The following is an 18,731-nucleotide window of genomic DNA, read 5'->3' as shown; positions in this document are numbered from 1 at the left end:
CTCAGGGGGGGGGGGGGGGCTCCAGCCCCCCAAGCATCTCTGTGGCCTCCTCTGGCCCCGCTCCAGCAGGTCCGTGTCCTCCTGCTGTTGATACGCCCAGAGCTGGACCCAGCCCTGCAGGGGGGTCTCCCAGAGCAGAGGGGGAGAATCCCCCCCTCACCCTGCTGCCCACCCTGCTCTGGGTGCAGCCCAGCACATGCATGACTTTCTGGGCTGCCAGCGCATGTTGGTGGCTCACAGGCAGTTTTCCACCCACTGACACCCCCAAGACCTTGTCCTCGGGGCTGCTCTCCACCCCCTCCTCACCCAGCCTGGGTTTGTGCTGGGGATTTCCCCAACCCGTGGGCAGGACCTTGCCCTCGGCCTTGTTGAACTCCACGAGGTTTGCACAGGCCCACCTCTCCAGCCTGCCCAGGTCCCTCTGGATGGATCCTTCCCTCAGTGTGTGACTGCACCACACAGCTCAGTGTCACTAGCAAACTCGCTGAGGGTGTGATTATTGATTCTTCTAAGTTTTACATGTATAGACTTCAGAGTTAAAACTCAACTGTGATGAACACTACAGATTATTTACGATGATCTTTACAAATTATTCACGTGCAGGCAAATCCAACTGCTGTCACACTCATATCTAGAAAGTTTTATTTTCTGGTAGTTTTCTGCTCCAGAACCGTCCATGGTAGACTTTTAAAGAATAACAAATTCAACAGTGACAAAGAACTAACAGGAACAAATTTAACAGCCACAGCGTTGAAAGGCCATAGCTGCAAGCTCAGTGTATTTGGAGTAAGGGTTCCATGTTTGTTTAAATTACACTTATATTCTCTTATTTTCACATGCAGATTAATTCAGGTTCCTCATTCCCAAGAAACATACCCCTTACTTACTTCAACAGAATTGTCCTTGCATCCATCTCTGCATTCTCATCACCAGGAACGTCAAATTTATTAGTGAGTGTGAGAGAAACCTCAGTCTTTGCTAGCATTTCCCTGTTGGGGTCATTAACATTGCCAGACCCTTCCCCTGCCAAACCAAAAGAGTTTACAGATTAAACTGTATTCTTTACATTCTTGACTGCTAGAGCTTTGTAACTTTTCCCTATGTAACAGACCACAGAAAAACTACACTGTTTCCTATACTGTCAAAAGTACATTTCAAAAGCCATAAACAGCTTTTAAAAACATCATCTGGAGTATGTTACAAACTTATTCTTCACAAAACTGAGAAAGCACAGGCCAGAAAGGCACCACAAAATCACTAGTTTGTATGCCTTAAAGATGTACACATATTTCACACTGTATCTCAGCACCTCAGCCTACTGAGTAGTTGACCCACCAAAAAATACTTTCTAAATAAAAATATGACCATGCCTCTATGTCCATGTCCTCATTAGAATGAATTTTCAAGCTAAGAGAAGCCTTTGTGGGCAGCTGAACTTATCTTCTACTAAACAAAGCCATCTGTCAAAAGAAATTTTTCTTGTTCTAATTGTGCCTGAACTTTCATCAGAACAGTTGTTAGGATGCTTCCCCTCCTGCCCCACTTTTTTAAAGGGCTCCAGTGAGGTTAAACTCTGACACAACCATCACATTGCTACAACGCACACAGGAGAAATTAAATTAAGAAAAAGGGTAAGTTCTAGTTAAACTTGAGGTCTAGGTTAGCTGTAATGCTTTTTATGTTCTGTTCTTTGCCAGTGCTTGGAAGAAAATATGCTACCAGTCATACCTTTAAAAGGTTCCAACCTTTTAATCAAAGCAACTTCAAGACAAGCATTTTGCTGTCAAAGCATACTCTCCAAAAACAACTTTGTCTGTTTCGTCCCCCGTCCCCCCTACTAGACCCCACTAAACTTCACAGTTCAAACAGCTGCAACCAAGGAAGGAGAGGCTTGTGCACCTTTCTAGTGTTTGTTATATCCTGAAGCAGTAAAACAAGGCTCAGGTTTTTAAAAAAACTTTCACAGATTAGTGAAGTCAGTTCCTTCCTCTCCCACCCAGAATAAAAAGGATAAAATTCTTAATATGTAGAAAAAACTCTAAAGGATGGAAAAAACTTATTTGTCCATACACCTAAGATCCTTGTAGGGTCACATGTCATTTAATACACTTATTACTGCACTCTGGAAGGAATGCGTACAGATGTCCAGAATGGAGGCCAGATCTTTGCAAACAAGCTGGGACAGACATACACACAGACATGGCCATTCCAGAAACAGAATAAAGAAAACATGTCAAAATATCCATCTGCCTTGTAGAAACTTCTGGAGTGGGGGTGAGGTGAGGAGGGGTGGAGAACAGCAGGGACCCCTCCTTTTTTTCAGGGTAACAAATTCTTCAGTCAGAAACTGGAACATCTTCCCTAACGACCTATAATGATTCCTTAGTTTCTTTACTGCACTTCAAATCATCTAAAGTAATATCACATATTTCTTAAGCACAATAAACTAGACCACCTATTAAGGACTCAATTGTAGGAACCTCTCCGAGATCATCCAGCAGCTCATGAATTGGATCGTTGTGCTCAGGAGCAATTGCATCTTGATGGTCTAAGAGCAACTAGATGAACAGAAAAAACATTTATGTTCTTAATTGTACATCCTTTTCTAGTAAAATTACATTACTTTGAGCTGGTATCTTTTAGAAAAAGATCTTATTTCACTGAACTCCACAGCAGCAGTATCAGTATTCAAAGCTGTGCCATTATCACATACTCAAATACTTCCAAAAGAAACTTAAAGCAGTCACTAACAGATTACTTAATTCCTAATTATTTAATTAATAAACCAACAAGCTCTTGCATGCTACGAAAGACAACTTTCAGCCTTTTATTTGGTAACTTCACATTTCAGACAGAAGCAGCATTTTCTTTGCAAGCACTGCTTGTAAGGAGCAACTGTGACCGGTGTATACTTACTGTGTGTGTATTGATGATTTCACCAATAGAAATATAAATAACTGGTTTAGTGAGAGTCACCAAGTCAGAATATTCATCAATATTAAATTTATCCTGCAATTCAGGAACCTCACAGGCAGCCTGAAAAAAACGTCTTCAGAAAAAAGGAGGAGAAAACAATCAGTATGACTGACAGTCACATGAAGCATCAAGAGCATTAACTCCCCAAGACAATCCCAAGCGTACTCTCTCTGCTTTAATCCATGGTACATTATGGCATAGTACAGTCTGCCAGCCTTAGCTTAACATATCAGAAGTAACCTAGTAAATTAAATTACTGATATTGGTCATGTGACACTGGCTCATTTTCAGCATTCATGGGACTGGTCTACGGCTCCAGTGACCTTGTTCACACATCCTCCTGCCTCCACTGCAGTAACACCCTCTGCTCCCAGCAACCTCTGGTTTTCTTTCTTCCACAACACATGAGGTATAAGATGACAATTCCAGAACAAAAGCTTACTTCAACTATATGAACAGCTAAGTGCCAATCTGCTTTATTCCTGAGCACCACTGGGTTTTCAGGTGGAGACAGGGTTCACACAGGATAGAGAATGCATGTCCATTTATTGTTCATGTTCAAAGTATCACAATAAACATGTCCAGAAGCAACCTTTATTCTGGAAACTCTTAAGTCCAAACACTTGACTTCGCAATCTCATTCACATACAATGTATTGTTCATAAATTTGATGTACACACTTTACCTGCCATTGTCACTGATGCTTACGGCAGTCTGGAGTGCAACCTCTTATCTTCAGACAGACCGTATATTTGACAGAGACAGAATTTATCATATTTAAAATTTACTATTATCCCTTTTTACTTGCAATGTTACCCTCCGCCACACTTTTCAACTTAATTAGCCAAGGTCTTCTACCTGAATTTCTGGTATGACTGCGATAGGTATTCATTAATGATGCTTAGGTGGGCATTGTCTCCCATGAACATCTTGTTGGATGCAGCATGCTGCAACATCTTTGCAATGGAACCGAGGTTTCTGCGTTGATCCGTGGTCAGCTGACCTCCAGCTGAAAGGTCAATTATGTCAAACGCATCTGGTGCGACAATGGCTGGATTCATGTAGCGGTAATAGAGTAAGTTGCCAACAATCTGGGAAAAGTTGAGTAGAGAAGAAAAGCATCAGGAAACAATGATATAGGACCTGACTGAATTTTACTGAAACTACTCTGTGCTTTGATAAATTATTTTCTTGTAAGCCAGAGGCTTCTTCCAAGATAAAGGTTCTGCTGTGCTGCTGTATGCGAGTATATACTAGGATCTACAGTGTAAAATAAAATAAAATAATTAAGACGCAATAGGATGGTCAACACAAAGAAGGAAGACTGAGCACTACTAGTCACAGGACAATACAGCAGCAGATATTCCTATGCCTGAAGATTAAAAACTTTAACTTAAAGTGTACGGACAGAAGACATTATAAATTACCAACGGACTACTCATATGAGCATGAGACAATCTATCAGGAGCATTAAACGTAACTGAGTTAGTCTAATAGAGGGCAGAACGATCATGTATAGAGGAACCCAATAATGCAGTGTCAATATGGGACAAGACCTAATTCTTAGAGAAGCGTGCAAAATTGCCCACCATTTCTGACAAAGCAAAAATGGTGAGGAAGCATGGCACACCAAGGAGCTAAACTGAGGAAACTTACTTTCCATTCCTTCTTCAAAGTTCTTTCCTATTTCAGAATAATGCTTTGATAAGCCAGCAACATTTTCACGCATAGACCCCCAGTTAGCAAGAAGAACTGAGAAACCATTTAATTCAGAGGCAAGAAATCCAGAAGTGCAGAAGACAAATGGCACTTGATGCTTCAAAACCCAATTTACCTAGTCAATTGTGAGCAGCAATAAACTTCAAGGAACAAAAAATAAAGATGTCACGTTATCCATATGGTCACAAATAAGACTTCTAACCTGTATTTAATATTTTGCCAAAAGTAATTTCAGCAATGAAAAGGAATTAACCCAATATGCTATTGTAAAGCAGTAGTTCTCACACCACATGCTCTAGTATTTTCTGGTAGTTCACAGAACTTTGCAGAGGGCCAGGTCACTGAATCTTGGCTTTGCCTACTTGCCACGTGACCTAAATACATGGAAGAGACTGGGGTCTGAACAAACAGCTGAAAACAGAGAAAAAAAAACAATCTAGCCATTGCTGAGCAGCCCCAGAAATTATTAACTGCTTTCAGTGAGGTCATGTTTTTGACAACTGTTTCATGCAAGCCCCTGCCATACTCTCACAAATTATGTCATGGGATGACAACAGTCAAAGCTGTTTACTACCAGCAATAAGAAAACACATCTGTGAAAGAAACTGTATTAGTGACTTTCAGGCTTGCGGAGGGAGAAGAACAGTGTATTATATGGGTAGCTCTGGTTGCTAAAAAAAAAAAAAAAAAAAATCTAGTAGTAGTCATTGCACGCAACTGCAGTTTTGACTTTCATGTGGACATTTACATTGTTTCCACAAAGATTAATGAAAACCGCAGTTTTCCACCTAAATTTACAGATGGAAGAAATTAATTCACCTGCTTAGAAAGAATCGATGTCTCAGAATGGGAAAGCACAGAACTAGAAGAGAGAAGAAAACAGCATTCAGATTGGTAATTATTTTGTGATGAAGCAGAGGTAGAGAAGTTTAAAGAGACGCTGTCAAGTATTCCAAGATCCAAACTTTATTAACAAGCAAAGCATTCATGGACATAAAGGCTTTCACAATTATCAGAAGCCATAAACCCAAAGAAATTTTAATAAAAAACCCCAAAGCTATACTAATCTGAGACTGCCTACTATTAGGATCCTTTTAGTCCTTCAAATCTACTGAAATGCAAAATATAAAACTGACTAGGCATCACAAAAAGTGACTCTCTACCCGTTGCTATCAAAATATCCTGGAGTGCTACAGATAGGGGAATCAGGAACATCAGAATTTTGCATACAGGCTTATTAACTTGACATTGTCTCTTTAAGAAAGGAACAGCTGGCTGTGATCATACCAGCAAAATCAAGGTTTACTTTCTAGGTGCAAGAGTACCCCAAGTCAAGAAACCTAAAGGACCCAACGCCCAAGATATTAAAACCAAATCAGGACATCTCCTTCTGAACAATGTATTACATCTCAGGTGACATATATGAAGCTAACAATCAAAAGCCCAATATGAAACATTTTCTAGCTGTAGAAATACGTAAGTTTATATATGTTTACATGCACTCCTCTCCACACACATAGCTGACAAAGAAGAATGAGATGCGCTTGCCACAGCGAATTTGGCTGACAATTATTCACAAAGTTGTTCAGATCCTCACCTTCAGAAGATCATCCTCGCCAGCATCAGGAAACTTCTCGTGCAGGGAGTCTTTTAGTACCTTGGCAATGAAACGCATTCCATAACTTTGAGAGAAAAAAATAAGCAAATAAGACTGCTGCAAGCATGAACCCACCACCAACTTCCCCGAGATAATACTGTGGTACACCAGACTCACGGGATTTTGTCCACTGAACTAACAATGGCAGACAGGAACTTGTCTGTCACTGTTCTCATGTTTCTGATTGAGGCATCCAGGCGTATCCTCACCTCTTCATGATTCAGAGCTTGTTCAGGTGTAACATCGTATGGCAGTTTGCTATTTGAAAAAGCCAAACATGTGAAGGTGAGTATTCCTCAGGTTAACATATTTGAAGAACTTCTAGCTGGACACAGAAACCAGCTTATATTCACTTGGCTGCCAAAAGCTGTGCATTGCCTTCAACTGAGCTTTCACTCACTGAAGGAGCTGAATACTTCTTGGTTTTACTCCCTCTACTCTCCCTTGCAATAGCCACTGTGAGAAAAGGCCCAGCTAACCCAAAACTGGCTGGGACTTTTTGTGGGGTTTGTTTTGGTTTGGCTTGTTTTTTTTATGGTATACACACATGCACACTAAGCAAAAAAGTGTCATCTGTGACTTGCAGTGGTACTTCAGGCTGCAGATAAACTGGTGAAAAAGCAAGCTACACATTTGAACATTAACATGATAAAAGCTTGGACACAAGCCAGCAGCTAGAACAGCATCCATAAAACTGATGTAACATGCTAGGGGAGGAAGCAGTGACGTTTTCTCCATCAGCTAGAGTTACTGCACAGTATTCCAGTGAAGACAGGTGAAGCAGGTAATTCATAGAAATGTCTCCTAAATCTCATGTAAAAAGAAAGACCTGAACACACATTTTTGCCTGCATTTTTAACACATTCAGAATTTTGAACCAGGCATATGGCAAGATATGACTGCAGATTGCTTTGAAGGGTATACTCACTCATCTGCATGGTGCTTTTTGTGGTGGTTTTTTTTGGGTTTTTTTTTTTTTAAAGCTATGTTACAAAACCCAAACACAATAGAAACCTCAAGTTCTAGTAAATCACACACACTGGAAGCCACCAAAATGACACAAAACCAAATAGTACAATCCAACTGTTATCAGTGTCTGATACTAGAAAGATGTTAGGACTAAAAGAACTGCCATCTCACACTCCTCCACCAAAGAGGCTTCTCTGGCTTGCAAATAGTACTTGAGTTTGCAGAGGCTATATACAACATGAACAGAGACTGACATAGATCAATTCCCAAATAGCTTTTCTTACCATGATTTCTTTTAGTTTAGAGGGCACCTCATAGATCATTACCAAGTCAACATAGGCAAACACCAAAGAGCATTTCTTCTTCCATCTCCTAAGGAGATTCCCTTTCAATACCCTCAGCACCATCACCAGAACACTATCTTTAGAACTCTCAGATAAAAGCCATTTTAGATGGAAAAGCCAGTTATCAGTTGGACACAGGCATGCAGTGAAGCCATGAATGGTTTGGAACGATTAACAGAGCAGTGCAAAGCAGCCAAGCAATGTTTAAAAAACACAGTAGTAAGAGTTCCCATACCTGGCCTCGCCAGTTTGAGACTCCATCTGGTTAACCCAAGACTTGTAAATATCCACTGGATCGGTTTTGATATTGAGTGATTTGTCATCGATGATTTCCTTCACAACTGGTGCCAGGATTTGCCTCAGGGCGTTCTGACCACGGGCACCACGGTTGAAACTTACCACCATTTTAATAACAGTAGGATTCCCCGTCACAATTTCATGTATTTGGTCTACTTTTGATCTGAAGAAGAAAGACTCTATATGAAATATGAGGTATGCATAACTCTGTCAGCTTTAAATCCATTTCTCAGCATAAAACAGACTGTTAAAGAGCATCACCCTCATGAAACAGATGATGGATTTGTACTAAAAATCTTGATACAGCAACAAACCACAACACTGTGTAAGATCAATACTGGAACACTTCTCAAGACAGAAGAGGCCAGAAACTTATGACCTCTGGGAATTTCAATGCAACTTACCAGTAGTCATCTCAATGACAGTTAAAGCAAAGGTGACTGGACATTCTATTTGAGAGTACAATTCAAAAATACAAAGGGAACAGAGCACATTCTATGTAGAGAAGAAAAAGAACAGTAGGTTTCTTCCAGTATTTAAAATAACGAAACAAGCAATTGACAACAAAAGTCACTCCTAGTATAGAGCTATGTGAAATACAGCAGCTGAGAACAAAAATTCTACATTTCCCTGGACTACTATTCCAAGCATTAATTTAAGGAGAGGGGGGGCACGGCAGGAATAATCTCTTTTAGAAGTTATTTATTTCAGGGTGTATTCCAAAGTGCTTAAAGAGTAGTTCCTCTAAATGTTATTGCGCGTGCTTCTTCACAGCAAGCTGTGCAGCTCTGCACTGTAAAGAACTGAAGTCACGTAACACGAAGCTCCTAAGGCCCAACTGATCAAGCAGAACATGCCTGAGGACAGAGTCCCTAACACTGACAGTAAACAGAAATGCCAAACAATAAAGACTCTCAGTTTCAGCCTCCTCATCAGCTTCTGGAAATCCAGAGAGCTTAGTGTTAGCTCTCTCCCCAGCTTGTAAAGCCTGAGTTTGCCATTTGTTTGGAGGTGTCTATAACCAGACACTGGTGAACTGAGATTAGCCTGAATTTCAGGATGATTCTGCATCAGATTAAAAGTAGCTACCATATTGAGCAGTGAAATATTTACCGAAGTAAAAAGTCCTCCTCCTCAATGGACATACTCAACTCTTCCTTTATAGACTACATTAAGAACAGATGTGAAGTGGGAAGAGGACACTGAAGGGACATGCAGCGTTATCTGCATATTAGCATGAGACAGAACATGAAAACTGCTTCAGTTCAAGAAATTGCCAAAACTGATTCAACAGCAAGAATGTGCCGTACGCTACCACGTACTTGATCTCTTCCTGCAACGCTGTTTGGAAAAGCCGCAACAACAGGTATTCCTCTCTTTGATTGGATGCGTAGTTATACAGCGTGAAGATGACAGAATCCATGAATTTTGTAGATTTATTTTGAGGCATCTGAAAAATCAGCTTGGCCAAGTAGGTTGGGTTAGTCTACAACAAGAAAAATGAGTTAGTGTGCATGTCCACACAGGCCGCTGTCTATGGTGGCTCTAAACTACAGTGCATGAGCAAAGACTGTGCCAAGACATACAAGCCTCTGTAATAGGGTTACCAAGCAGTGTCTGAAGCTGCTTACCTGAAGTAAGTAGAACAAGTGCTGATAGGCTTCCAGCTTTTCTCTCTTCTCTTTGCTCAAAGCTTTCAAACCTCCCCTTTGTTTGTTGAGCATCATCATGTCAGAAAGCTGTTCCTTGTTCTTCTTGGTAAGTTTTTTGCTATGGGAAACAACATCCTGGAAAGAACGAACAGGGACAGATTCCACTCTTAAGTATTTCATAGCAGGCAATATTGGAAAACAGTTGCATCTGAGAGCCCACTTATCTTGCATGTGGACAGGCAGGGTCAGGGTACGCCTGGGGCTACTGAAGTGAAGCATTATTTGCGATGGCAGCAATTTCTCTGACTGGAATTACATGTTCTGCTTTGTCCCTGACTTTGTTCCTGAATTTGTCTGAAACCCTAGAAGGGTTAGTCACTCTTGGCAGTAATTAGTAGCAGAGCTGGTAGCATCCTGAAGATGCCTGAAAATGTTTTCCTTTCTAAATTGGGCTTAAAACGTAAAAATCCTATTTCACAGTCAGCTAGGTTCGCTACCTCTGCCTACTCTGACAGCAGTGGCACTTTTCACTGCAGGCACCAACCCAAAAGTTGCAACCTCCTTCCAAGATTAATTTCACTACAACTGAGATTTTACACTGGGAGGACCCTGGTGTCATGCCATCCATGACCAAATAAAAAGCTGACCAGAATCTCAGCTTGAAGAACAGGTGGTGCTGTATCAGCAAGAGCTGGGGTGGTTTTTTTGTGAAATTAATCACATCAGCCAAATGATAGAGGGGGCCTCCTTTAACCAACCCCAAGTAGCACGAGCGTGTCTCCACCCTCTGAAATTGCCCCCCTCGCTGCAAGCTTGCAGAGCATCACCTGTTTAACCACAAAGGAGCAACAGAACAGAGTTCTCAAAGCCTTCAAACACACAATCTGTTGCATTAATTAGGTCAAGACAGTCTGGTGTTTGTCTTTTTTAGCTCGAGGTCTTGCTTCTTCTCCTTCTGCTGTTTTATTTCTAAGGATACACTCAATTAGTATACACTCAATTAGTAGAATGGAATAAGAACGTACTGTGGGAGTAAAATCTGCAAGGCTAGGGCAATGTCTTCTGCTGGCCCTGAGCAACTGACATCCAAGGCCATGAGCTCTCCATGTTAACTACCACTGAGCTCAGTTCAATCTGTAGCTGGTCTCCCATCAGCGCATTTCCTACCTGCAAAGTTATTTTGTTCTTCACTAGCAGCCCAATTTTGATGTCCATGAGATTGAGGTCATTTTCCAGTTGCTGATTGGATCGGATCAAGGTTACAACCTCCTCACGCAGTTTCATTAGCTCAAGCTCCTCCTGAAAATCTTGGTCACTCTGATCGAGCAAGTGGACAAATTTCCGGACCACAGCCATAGGTGGGTTTTCAGCATTAACTAAAAATAGGCATGAAAACATCAGGGGATGGGAAAGAGAAGTAAACATATATCTCATCTATGTTTAAACAGTGTATCAAGGAGCAACCAGAATAAAATTAGCACCACCATATCTAAACAGCTTCTGACATTTTGAATTTCTTGAGTAAATTAGGAGAAAGCAAACAGTAAAAAATGGCATCAGTATAAGCCTAGGGTCGTCCACACCACCAAAGTTAACTGCAAAGCTATGGTTCTATTTTTCAGCAGCAAAAGCAACAGTTGGAATCATTTTCCTTCAGCCTTAAGAACTACCTACTCTTCCACACTGCCCAACCAATTTCATCCCAATCGCTCTTCAAAACTGCCTTGATATAATAAAATCACACTAAGAACATCCCTTGCAAACAGAGGTTCAAGGAACATCAGTTTTAGCCTCTTGGCAATACTCACTGAGTGTTTTATAGTCTTCTCGTGCCTTGTTTGCTCGTATAAAGGCTTGAATTTTTACAACATCATTTATCTAGGATTAAAAAAAAAAAAAGCACTTGACCTCATTCTGGAAAGAGTACAGAAGTCATGTACCAAATTCATTTAACAAGATAGCCTCTTACGTGGTTTCTGAAATACTGTAGACGATCTCTGTAACGCCTTCTGGCTTGATACATCCTGGTCATTGACTGAATCTACAGAAGGGAAACCAAAATACTCAGATAAAAATCTTTCCTACAAAGTTCACTACCCAAAAGGTTTACCGAAAAAGTCAGTAGAGAGCCTTCACTACCTTCACTACTTGGTCCTTTTGTGCTCGCAGGTAATCCAAACGGATTTGATATGCCTTTCTCTGCTTGTAGCCACGCCACTGGGACTGAAAACAGAAAACAGCTGCACTGACTTTACTTTTCTACTTGAAGAGAAGTAATTACAAATCTGAGCTTCTTTCTGCTCCTCAGCTTCCCAACTTCCCTTTTGGCCAAGCAAAACGTGGGGGAGACATGATTATCTTATCAAGAGATATACACTGTGCAGCATCAACTATTTCACCAACTTTAATCAGGAGACTTGAAATTGCCCCATGAAGAGCCTGGGCCTTCTGAAGCACAGTTAGAGATCAAGGACGCAGCTAAACAGTCAAAATGACAGAAACTGTTCTACACGAGAATCTTGTGTTAGACGCTGCTGCTGGTGAGAAACAAGGATTAACACGCCTCAGAGCAGACTCAATGCTACTGCTACTTGATACTTTGAGAAGTTAGGCAAGGGGTTCTACTACACTTAAAGGGAGAAAGTGTTATTTTAATGAGCTGGGAGTGGTTTTAGGGGCTTTGTTGTGGATTTTTTTCCAATATACAAAGTGCTGCTACTTAGGCAGAAACAAAACACACATCAACTGCTCAATTAATAAAGCGGTAATAGGGTGCAAAGCATCTACTCCATCTGCACACATTTTGGTTACAACCTCAGAGAAAGATTTTTTTCATTGTTCTCCTGTAAATACACCCAACCTTATGCTGAATTATCCCACCATCTCTTGCAGGTCCTCAATCCTCAAAATCCCAGGACAATTTGAAGAGAAGAATAATCTTACTCAGGAGTATTTAAAGCCATGTTGTTTTTCTTCAATTCATGAGGAATCACAGTAGTAATTCATCACATGGTATGATCACCACAAAGACATATAACGAACTTCATATTGCTCTATTCCCAAACCACTGATTCTGATAATAAACTGATAGGTAAAGCTTCCTCAAATAAGTTCTCTCTCCAATTCTGCCTGAGAAGACTTTCTTGATTATATATGACATGGGAAAGTAAATAATATACCAAATCTCTTCGGGAAAAGGAAATGCCTTCAGGTAGTTTGCAAAATGAGGCGAAAACAATTGTGCGCTATAACTGTTTGAACTGAACAAAAACTGTCAATAAGTTTGTGTATAGAAAACAATTGCAGAGTACAAGTTTCAAACATTATTAAAGGCTATCTTTACCTGAATGCAAGTGATTGCTGGGACTTGTTTCTTCAAAAAATTCATTCTTGAGTTGAATTCCTGGCGAACAAGATATCCTCGACAGCAAGCCTGAAGTTTTGTAATCAGGTTCTCATTGGCCAGCCACAGCTGCTCTCGGTTGTATGCCGCAGTGACTCCAGATATGGTGCTCTGGATTAACATTATGGTAGGGAGAAGAGTCAGAAAAAGAGAATGGAGACACAAGAATGATGACGTTACATCAGCTTTCTGTGTTGTGCTTATAGGAAACTTCAACACTGCCTTTCAACACCATGGACCGACAGGATGAATTTTTCTGAAACGGGAGAAGGAGTTTTGACATACACAATCTGATGATATCCAGTGAAATAAATGAGTTACTAAACTTGTTAACGTGACTATGGTATTGAGGCATTTTCTCTTAAGAGCTGCATTAAGGGTAGGAACAGTACGAACATCAATTTTTCAGACAAAGAGTATGTGTCATCTACACTACCTGTATCTCCTCCCGTGACAGCTGCACGTCATTTTGCACAAAATCCGCTGGTTCATCCCATCCTCCCTCTTTGGTCCTCAGGTTATGATAATAATGATAGCCTCCTCTCACCCAGTGTTTCACCCATTCACTGCCATTGCCCCCTAAGAGCAGAAACTGAAGTGTAAGTCTCAATAACAGACAAGCATCTTACCTGTCCCACATACAAATATTGCAACTAGGAAATCCACATATACAGATGCTCCTTCCTCCAAGCAAGAAAAGGCATGTTTCTGAGTCCCTAATGACCTCACACAAGAATTACCTAAACAAAACACATCCTACAAGTGGAAAACATTCTACTACTCACTTTTTAAAAACTTAGTTCAACAAAGCATCCACAGTTGCCATCTGTAATATACCACTTCTCCCCAGAGGCTTTTTTACTTCTGGTTCTGATTACACATGCAGTAATATTGAATTTATTTCACTGTTAGCTACTTGAGCTTTACCTGCTGCCATTTTTCTTCTCTTAACTTCTGACAGCTCTCGCTGGTACGTCTCAGCACATTCTGGAGTGACTCCATAGAGCCCAACATCCGGTGAACGTAAGGCACTTAGGGTCTGGCTCACATCACCATGATCTACTGCTTCATTAATGGCCAGAATTCCTAAAGAGACTTAGATAACAGAAGGAAGCAAGTTATCTTGGCATTCAGGGGCTCAGTGACTCACAACAAAACACAGAACAATACAATACAAAACATAAATAAAACCAATCAGACAACTTGCAGCATGGAGGCCTCTCCAGTATCCAATCATCTGTGGTACTGCACCTGGCAGCACCTAATTTGTGTGCCCTGAGCCCCAGTATGGTGCTGATTTACCACCAACATTTCTCAGCAACACACAATGTTTTAGCTCTACACTGACATCTGTTTTAGTTAAGGCAGTTTCTTCTGGCGAGCCAGGCACAACTCAAAAGGGGCCTTTTCAACAACTAGTACTATCCATCCCTAGTAAAAAAAGTATGGAGTAGTTTGTAAACAAGTCAAAAACCTGACTGGGGAAAAGACAGGGGGCAGACGAAAATAACAAGATGTCATTCCAGGGCTACTCCACAACCGCAACTCAAATACAGACATATTCACAAGAGCACAGGAATCGCTCGACACAGCAAACGTCAAATACAGTAGCTTTCAGCAGTAGGTGAGACTGCAAAAACGTCTGTTCATACATGGATAGATAAGGGTATCTGAAGATCTTATTCAGGCTTAAGGGCACATACTTTATTCCTGGTTTTGACCATGTGTTCCTTGCCATGGTTCCTTGGTACCCAGCAAGCAAACAGCATATACACAGAACAGGCCATTAGAATATATCAAGACTTTAAAAACCCTCACATTTTGTTAATGAGAAAGCTTCTGTCAGGATCAACAAGAAAAAACCCAAACCAGAACACCCCCACAAAAACATCAGTTTAAAAAAAAAAAAAAAGTTCAGCAAAGAGTATAACTACTGTTTCTGGAGACAGAAATTACATCATCATAAAGACTGGAATGTGACGATGGGCAGGCCAGTCCACCTGCAAACTGCACTGAGGAGCAAAGGTGGGTATCACTGATGTGTATTATTGTCTGCATTTGAAAACAATGTGGGATAGTCTAGAAATACCTAATAGAAGCAAGAGAAGACAACAGCATGCCACACAACCAAAAGGTAACGCGCACTGGAAAACACCATTTAAATTATGCATGTGAACGTTCTCATACTTAATCACCCACACACCCAGTTAGTTGCAAATGACAAACAATGTGATAAAGATTTGCCAAAGGAGGTAACATGGTCACATGCAAAACTGGAAAAAAGGTATATCCCTCTGAAAGGTAAGAAATTCAGTGTTTGAAGAATCTGACGTTCACTCTTCAAAGAATAATTATTACACCAGAAGCACATAAGCACATTTGATGTCCTTTGCCACATTCACATGACATTTCCAGCTCCCAACCTTTCCTTAAGTAACCAGTATTTGGTTGATAATGGGGATTAATTGCCATTTTGTGTGACAATACTTACATCTCTCAGACTCCTCTGTGTCCTTGTTAGCCCTATAAATCCCATCCTGAATTTCATCTAGCCAAAGTACAGCTGTTTCATCCTGGGTGTCCTGAAGAGAATATGATGCGAAAAATATACATAGCATGAGGAGAAAAGAATCACTATTTTTGCAAAGTAAAATAATCTGTAATCAACTATAGTTAATATTGTAGTTGTCTGTATCAGAGGGAACAGGAAGCATTTCAGTCTCTCTAACTGACTCCAACCCAAGGACATCACGTGCATTTGTGTCTAGCAAAGACTACTGGAGCATTACCAGACTCAATACCTCCCGGTCAAACACTCTTTTCAGGAAACTGAATGAAGACGAAATTCTGTCAGTGGGAACCCCTCTGATATGCAAAGAGAACACAAGGCCAAGGACTTGGTACTTGTTAGTCCTAAAGCCCTACTTGCTAAGAGGACATGACTTTCAAGGAACACAATTTAGTCCTTCTCAGAATATGGCTACAAAGAGTTCTTAGAAGAGAAAGCTGCTGATGCACATCTCTGTGCAGAAGCTAAAAACTCTCAGGTAACTAATGCCACATCAGGCTGTTCTTGTTCCTGTCCACAGAAGTTCACAAGCCTGGTACAAACCAGCAAATCAAGAAGCATTGTACATATTGTGGCTGGGTGTACATGCTCAACAGACAAAGCCATGTTTCAAGCTTATTTAACAGATTGTTTGTTCAGGAACGTGATCACACGGTATCCTGTATTTTGGTTGGGATTTGAAGAAATCCAGTCAACTAATATTACATGCAGAAATTTGAGAAGAGGAAAGAGACAATTATTTAGCAAGTCCCAAAATATACATAAAGAACAATGATCCAGCAGTTGCCAAGTGTAGCCTTCTCCCCACCCACTGTTGCTTCCTGTAGGTAACGACTGAAAGAAGTGCCAAGACAAAACTGCCACCTCTCTGACAACTCTCGTCATAGAAACAGAACACAGGAAATATTTATTTCTGGTATGGAATAATAATCACACTGCACAAAAAAGCCACTATTTACAGTGTTCAAGAGCTTTAGGGCCAGACTGAAAATTAACATTTCCTTACATGCCCTCGACATTTTTCCCCACTGTTTTGGTAGGCCTGAAGCTGCCATGCTTACTGATATCTCATTCAAGAGATCAACATGCCTTTCATAGGCAGGTCTCATCTGAAAGCCCAAACGGTCCCACAGGAGTACCAGCAACAGTGAAACTCTTGTCCAGGGAGTGGGGAAGAACAACTTCCTCTACTGCAATCTCTACCAGCAAAAAATCAACCCAAAGACTACCAAAACCATCCCATGCTTTTCTATGGATTTACTGTTGCAGGCTTTTTGGAAGGTACACAGTGCAACCTATTAGAGAGTCTACTGGTTTTCTCTCTCTTCTCATCACGTGAGAAACGTGCATCACCAACGCTCCCCATTCACATAAGCAACTGAACAACCTCTTGTGGCAAACTACAACCCCTCTCAGCCCCAAAGTACCAAAATCACTAGTTAGTAAGTAACAGTTGACTTCAGATAGCGGCTATTTTCCCCACAAAGTTCCTTTATAATACAATCTTTCAAGTTCTGAAGTTACTGCCATGCTGCTAGGAGAAGCCCTAAACTGAACACATGCCTAAATACGGTAATTTCATGACAACTGAGAAGTTACCAGCACAGCCTGGCAGAACTTACTCTAACACTAAAGAGAGTTCATTATTTCATTCTGACTCAGCAGGAGGAAATGCTTCAGCACAAAATGGGTTCCTGAGAAACATTAACCCTTTCAGGGTCCTTGGGGAAGCTGCTTAATGATTTTCAAAAGCATATAGTTTTCAGCTACTGACATCATGTGGATTTACCTTTAGTCAAAATAATTTAAAAAAAAAAAATATAGCAGTGTTCTGATCTTACACCAATGTAGATCTCAGTCTCTATGCAAAATTCTGCATTGGTATTAGAGCAATGACCTCCACAGCAGAAAAAAAAACCCAAACCACTCTCAAGCCACTGAAAGCAGAGATATCTGCTACTTCTTTGCAAATAGGTTAGACAAAAATGTCAGAATCTCATCTACATTACTCAATCACTTACATATACACAGGCACAGTCTCATTCCCTTTCCTAAACCTGTAAGATAAGACTTGCTCTTCCTCTCCCCACCTTCACCTTTAGTCAGTTATTGAAAGTGGCAACTATGTACAAGTAGGTAGAAGTCCTTGGCTAATAAGAAAAACCATGACTGCTCAAAAAATCATTAGCAATAGAAGTGTCACCAGGTGAACAAAGGCATCAGTATACTTTTTTCTAGTAGCACGTATTTTCTTCACTTATTTTTTTCTAATTTACCCCTTAACAGATTTTTCTACTTTCAGAAACTTTCTTTTCACCGTATATAACTATACCTATAACTATAGTTAACAATGATCACTGGAAAAATGACACTTAAGCTTGCAGGAAACTTGCATTCAGAAGTTCAGAGCTCCTAGAATGAACATGGTCTCCTTGTGAAAACAGATGAAGCATATTTTTTCTCCACAAACAAGATACACATCTCACTCTGTACCTGCAGTTAGCTGTAGCAAGCCACCTCGTGCAGTTAATATTCTTATATCCATCTCTATAGTTCATAAAGATTCATATGATCTGGCTGCAAATCTCTTTCTCTAGTATAGAAAGATCCAAACCGACTGAGTAAGATCAGTTGATGGTATGTATGAATGCCCAGCTCTCCACTTCCAGTTTTGATTCCTGGCTTTCAGGATGAGTAATACGCCCATTACACAGATGTAAAGGTTTTTTGAGAGGCGGCATTTAATTGCACTCACCTGTGCTTTCTCTCTCTTGGCTCGAAGTAGTGTATCCTGGTAATGCTGGGCTACTTTTGGGGCTACGCCCTCCAATTTTGCTGCAGGAATTTGTAAGGCTTGAATAGTCTTTTTAGTGTCCCCTTCATCCAGAGCTTCATTTATAAGACCAATTGCCAAAATCCCTAGGGAGAAAGGTGTAGGGGGAAAAAAAACGCAAAATTCCATTTTTGGTCAATAATAATCATAAGCATTGTTTCACGAGACAAGTGCAGTTAGTCCTTCCTAAACCAGGTATCGGCTGAGAACTGTAATATTTTTAACATTTTATTTGTAAAGAAAGCAAGACTATTTCTCCACCTGAAAGTAGCCATAATTCCTGCAGCACTGCAATTTAAAAAAAAGCGGGGG

The 18,731-nt window shown here is 40.6% G+C and overlaps 1 protein-coding gene across 1 annotated transcript in view; it reads right to left on the bottom strand.

Annotated features, from left to right (window-relative positions):
* Nucleotides 1–18,731, bottom strand: part of IQGAP1 (IQ motif containing GTPase activating protein 1) — a 66,857-nt gene that overhangs the window by 9,722 nt on the left and 38,404 nt on the right. Inside the window, exons 14-31 of the mRNA XM_026855847.1 lie at nucleotides 18,342–18,505; nucleotides 15,509–15,599; nucleotides 13,945–14,112; nucleotides 13,454–13,596; nucleotides 12,958–13,128; nucleotides 11,754–11,837; nucleotides 11,584–11,655; nucleotides 11,423–11,492; nucleotides 10,782–10,990; nucleotides 9,594–9,749; nucleotides 9,285–9,448; nucleotides 7,901–8,125; nucleotides 6,470–6,610; nucleotides 6,293–6,377; nucleotides 3,835–4,067; nucleotides 2,917–3,049; nucleotides 2,456–2,558; nucleotides 888–1,023 (exon numbers count right to left, since the gene is read on the bottom strand). Coding sequence (XP_026711648.1) covers nucleotides 888–1,023; nucleotides 2,456–2,558; nucleotides 2,917–3,049; nucleotides 3,835–4,067; nucleotides 6,293–6,377; nucleotides 6,470–6,610; nucleotides 7,901–8,125; nucleotides 9,285–9,448; nucleotides 9,594–9,749; nucleotides 10,782–10,990; nucleotides 11,423–11,492; nucleotides 11,584–11,655; nucleotides 11,754–11,837; nucleotides 12,958–13,128; nucleotides 13,454–13,596; nucleotides 13,945–14,112; nucleotides 15,509–15,599; nucleotides 18,342–18,505 — 2,548 coding nt within the window. The remainder of the gene's footprint in view (nucleotides 1–887; nucleotides 1,024–2,455; nucleotides 2,559–2,916; nucleotides 3,050–3,834; nucleotides 4,068–6,292; nucleotides 6,378–6,469; nucleotides 6,611–7,900; nucleotides 8,126–9,284; nucleotides 9,449–9,593; nucleotides 9,750–10,781; nucleotides 10,991–11,422; nucleotides 11,493–11,583; nucleotides 11,656–11,753; nucleotides 11,838–12,957; nucleotides 13,129–13,453; nucleotides 13,597–13,944; nucleotides 14,113–15,508; nucleotides 15,600–18,341; nucleotides 18,506–18,731) is intronic.

This window comes from Athene cunicularia, assembly GCF_003259725.1.
Source record: "Athene cunicularia isolate RWA chromosome 10 unlocalized genomic scaffold, athCun1 chr10_part1, whole genome shotgun sequence".
NCBI lineage: Eukaryota > Metazoa > Chordata > Aves > Strigiformes > Strigidae > Athene > Athene cunicularia.
This window is presented reverse-complemented; position numbering and strand designations above follow the sequence as displayed.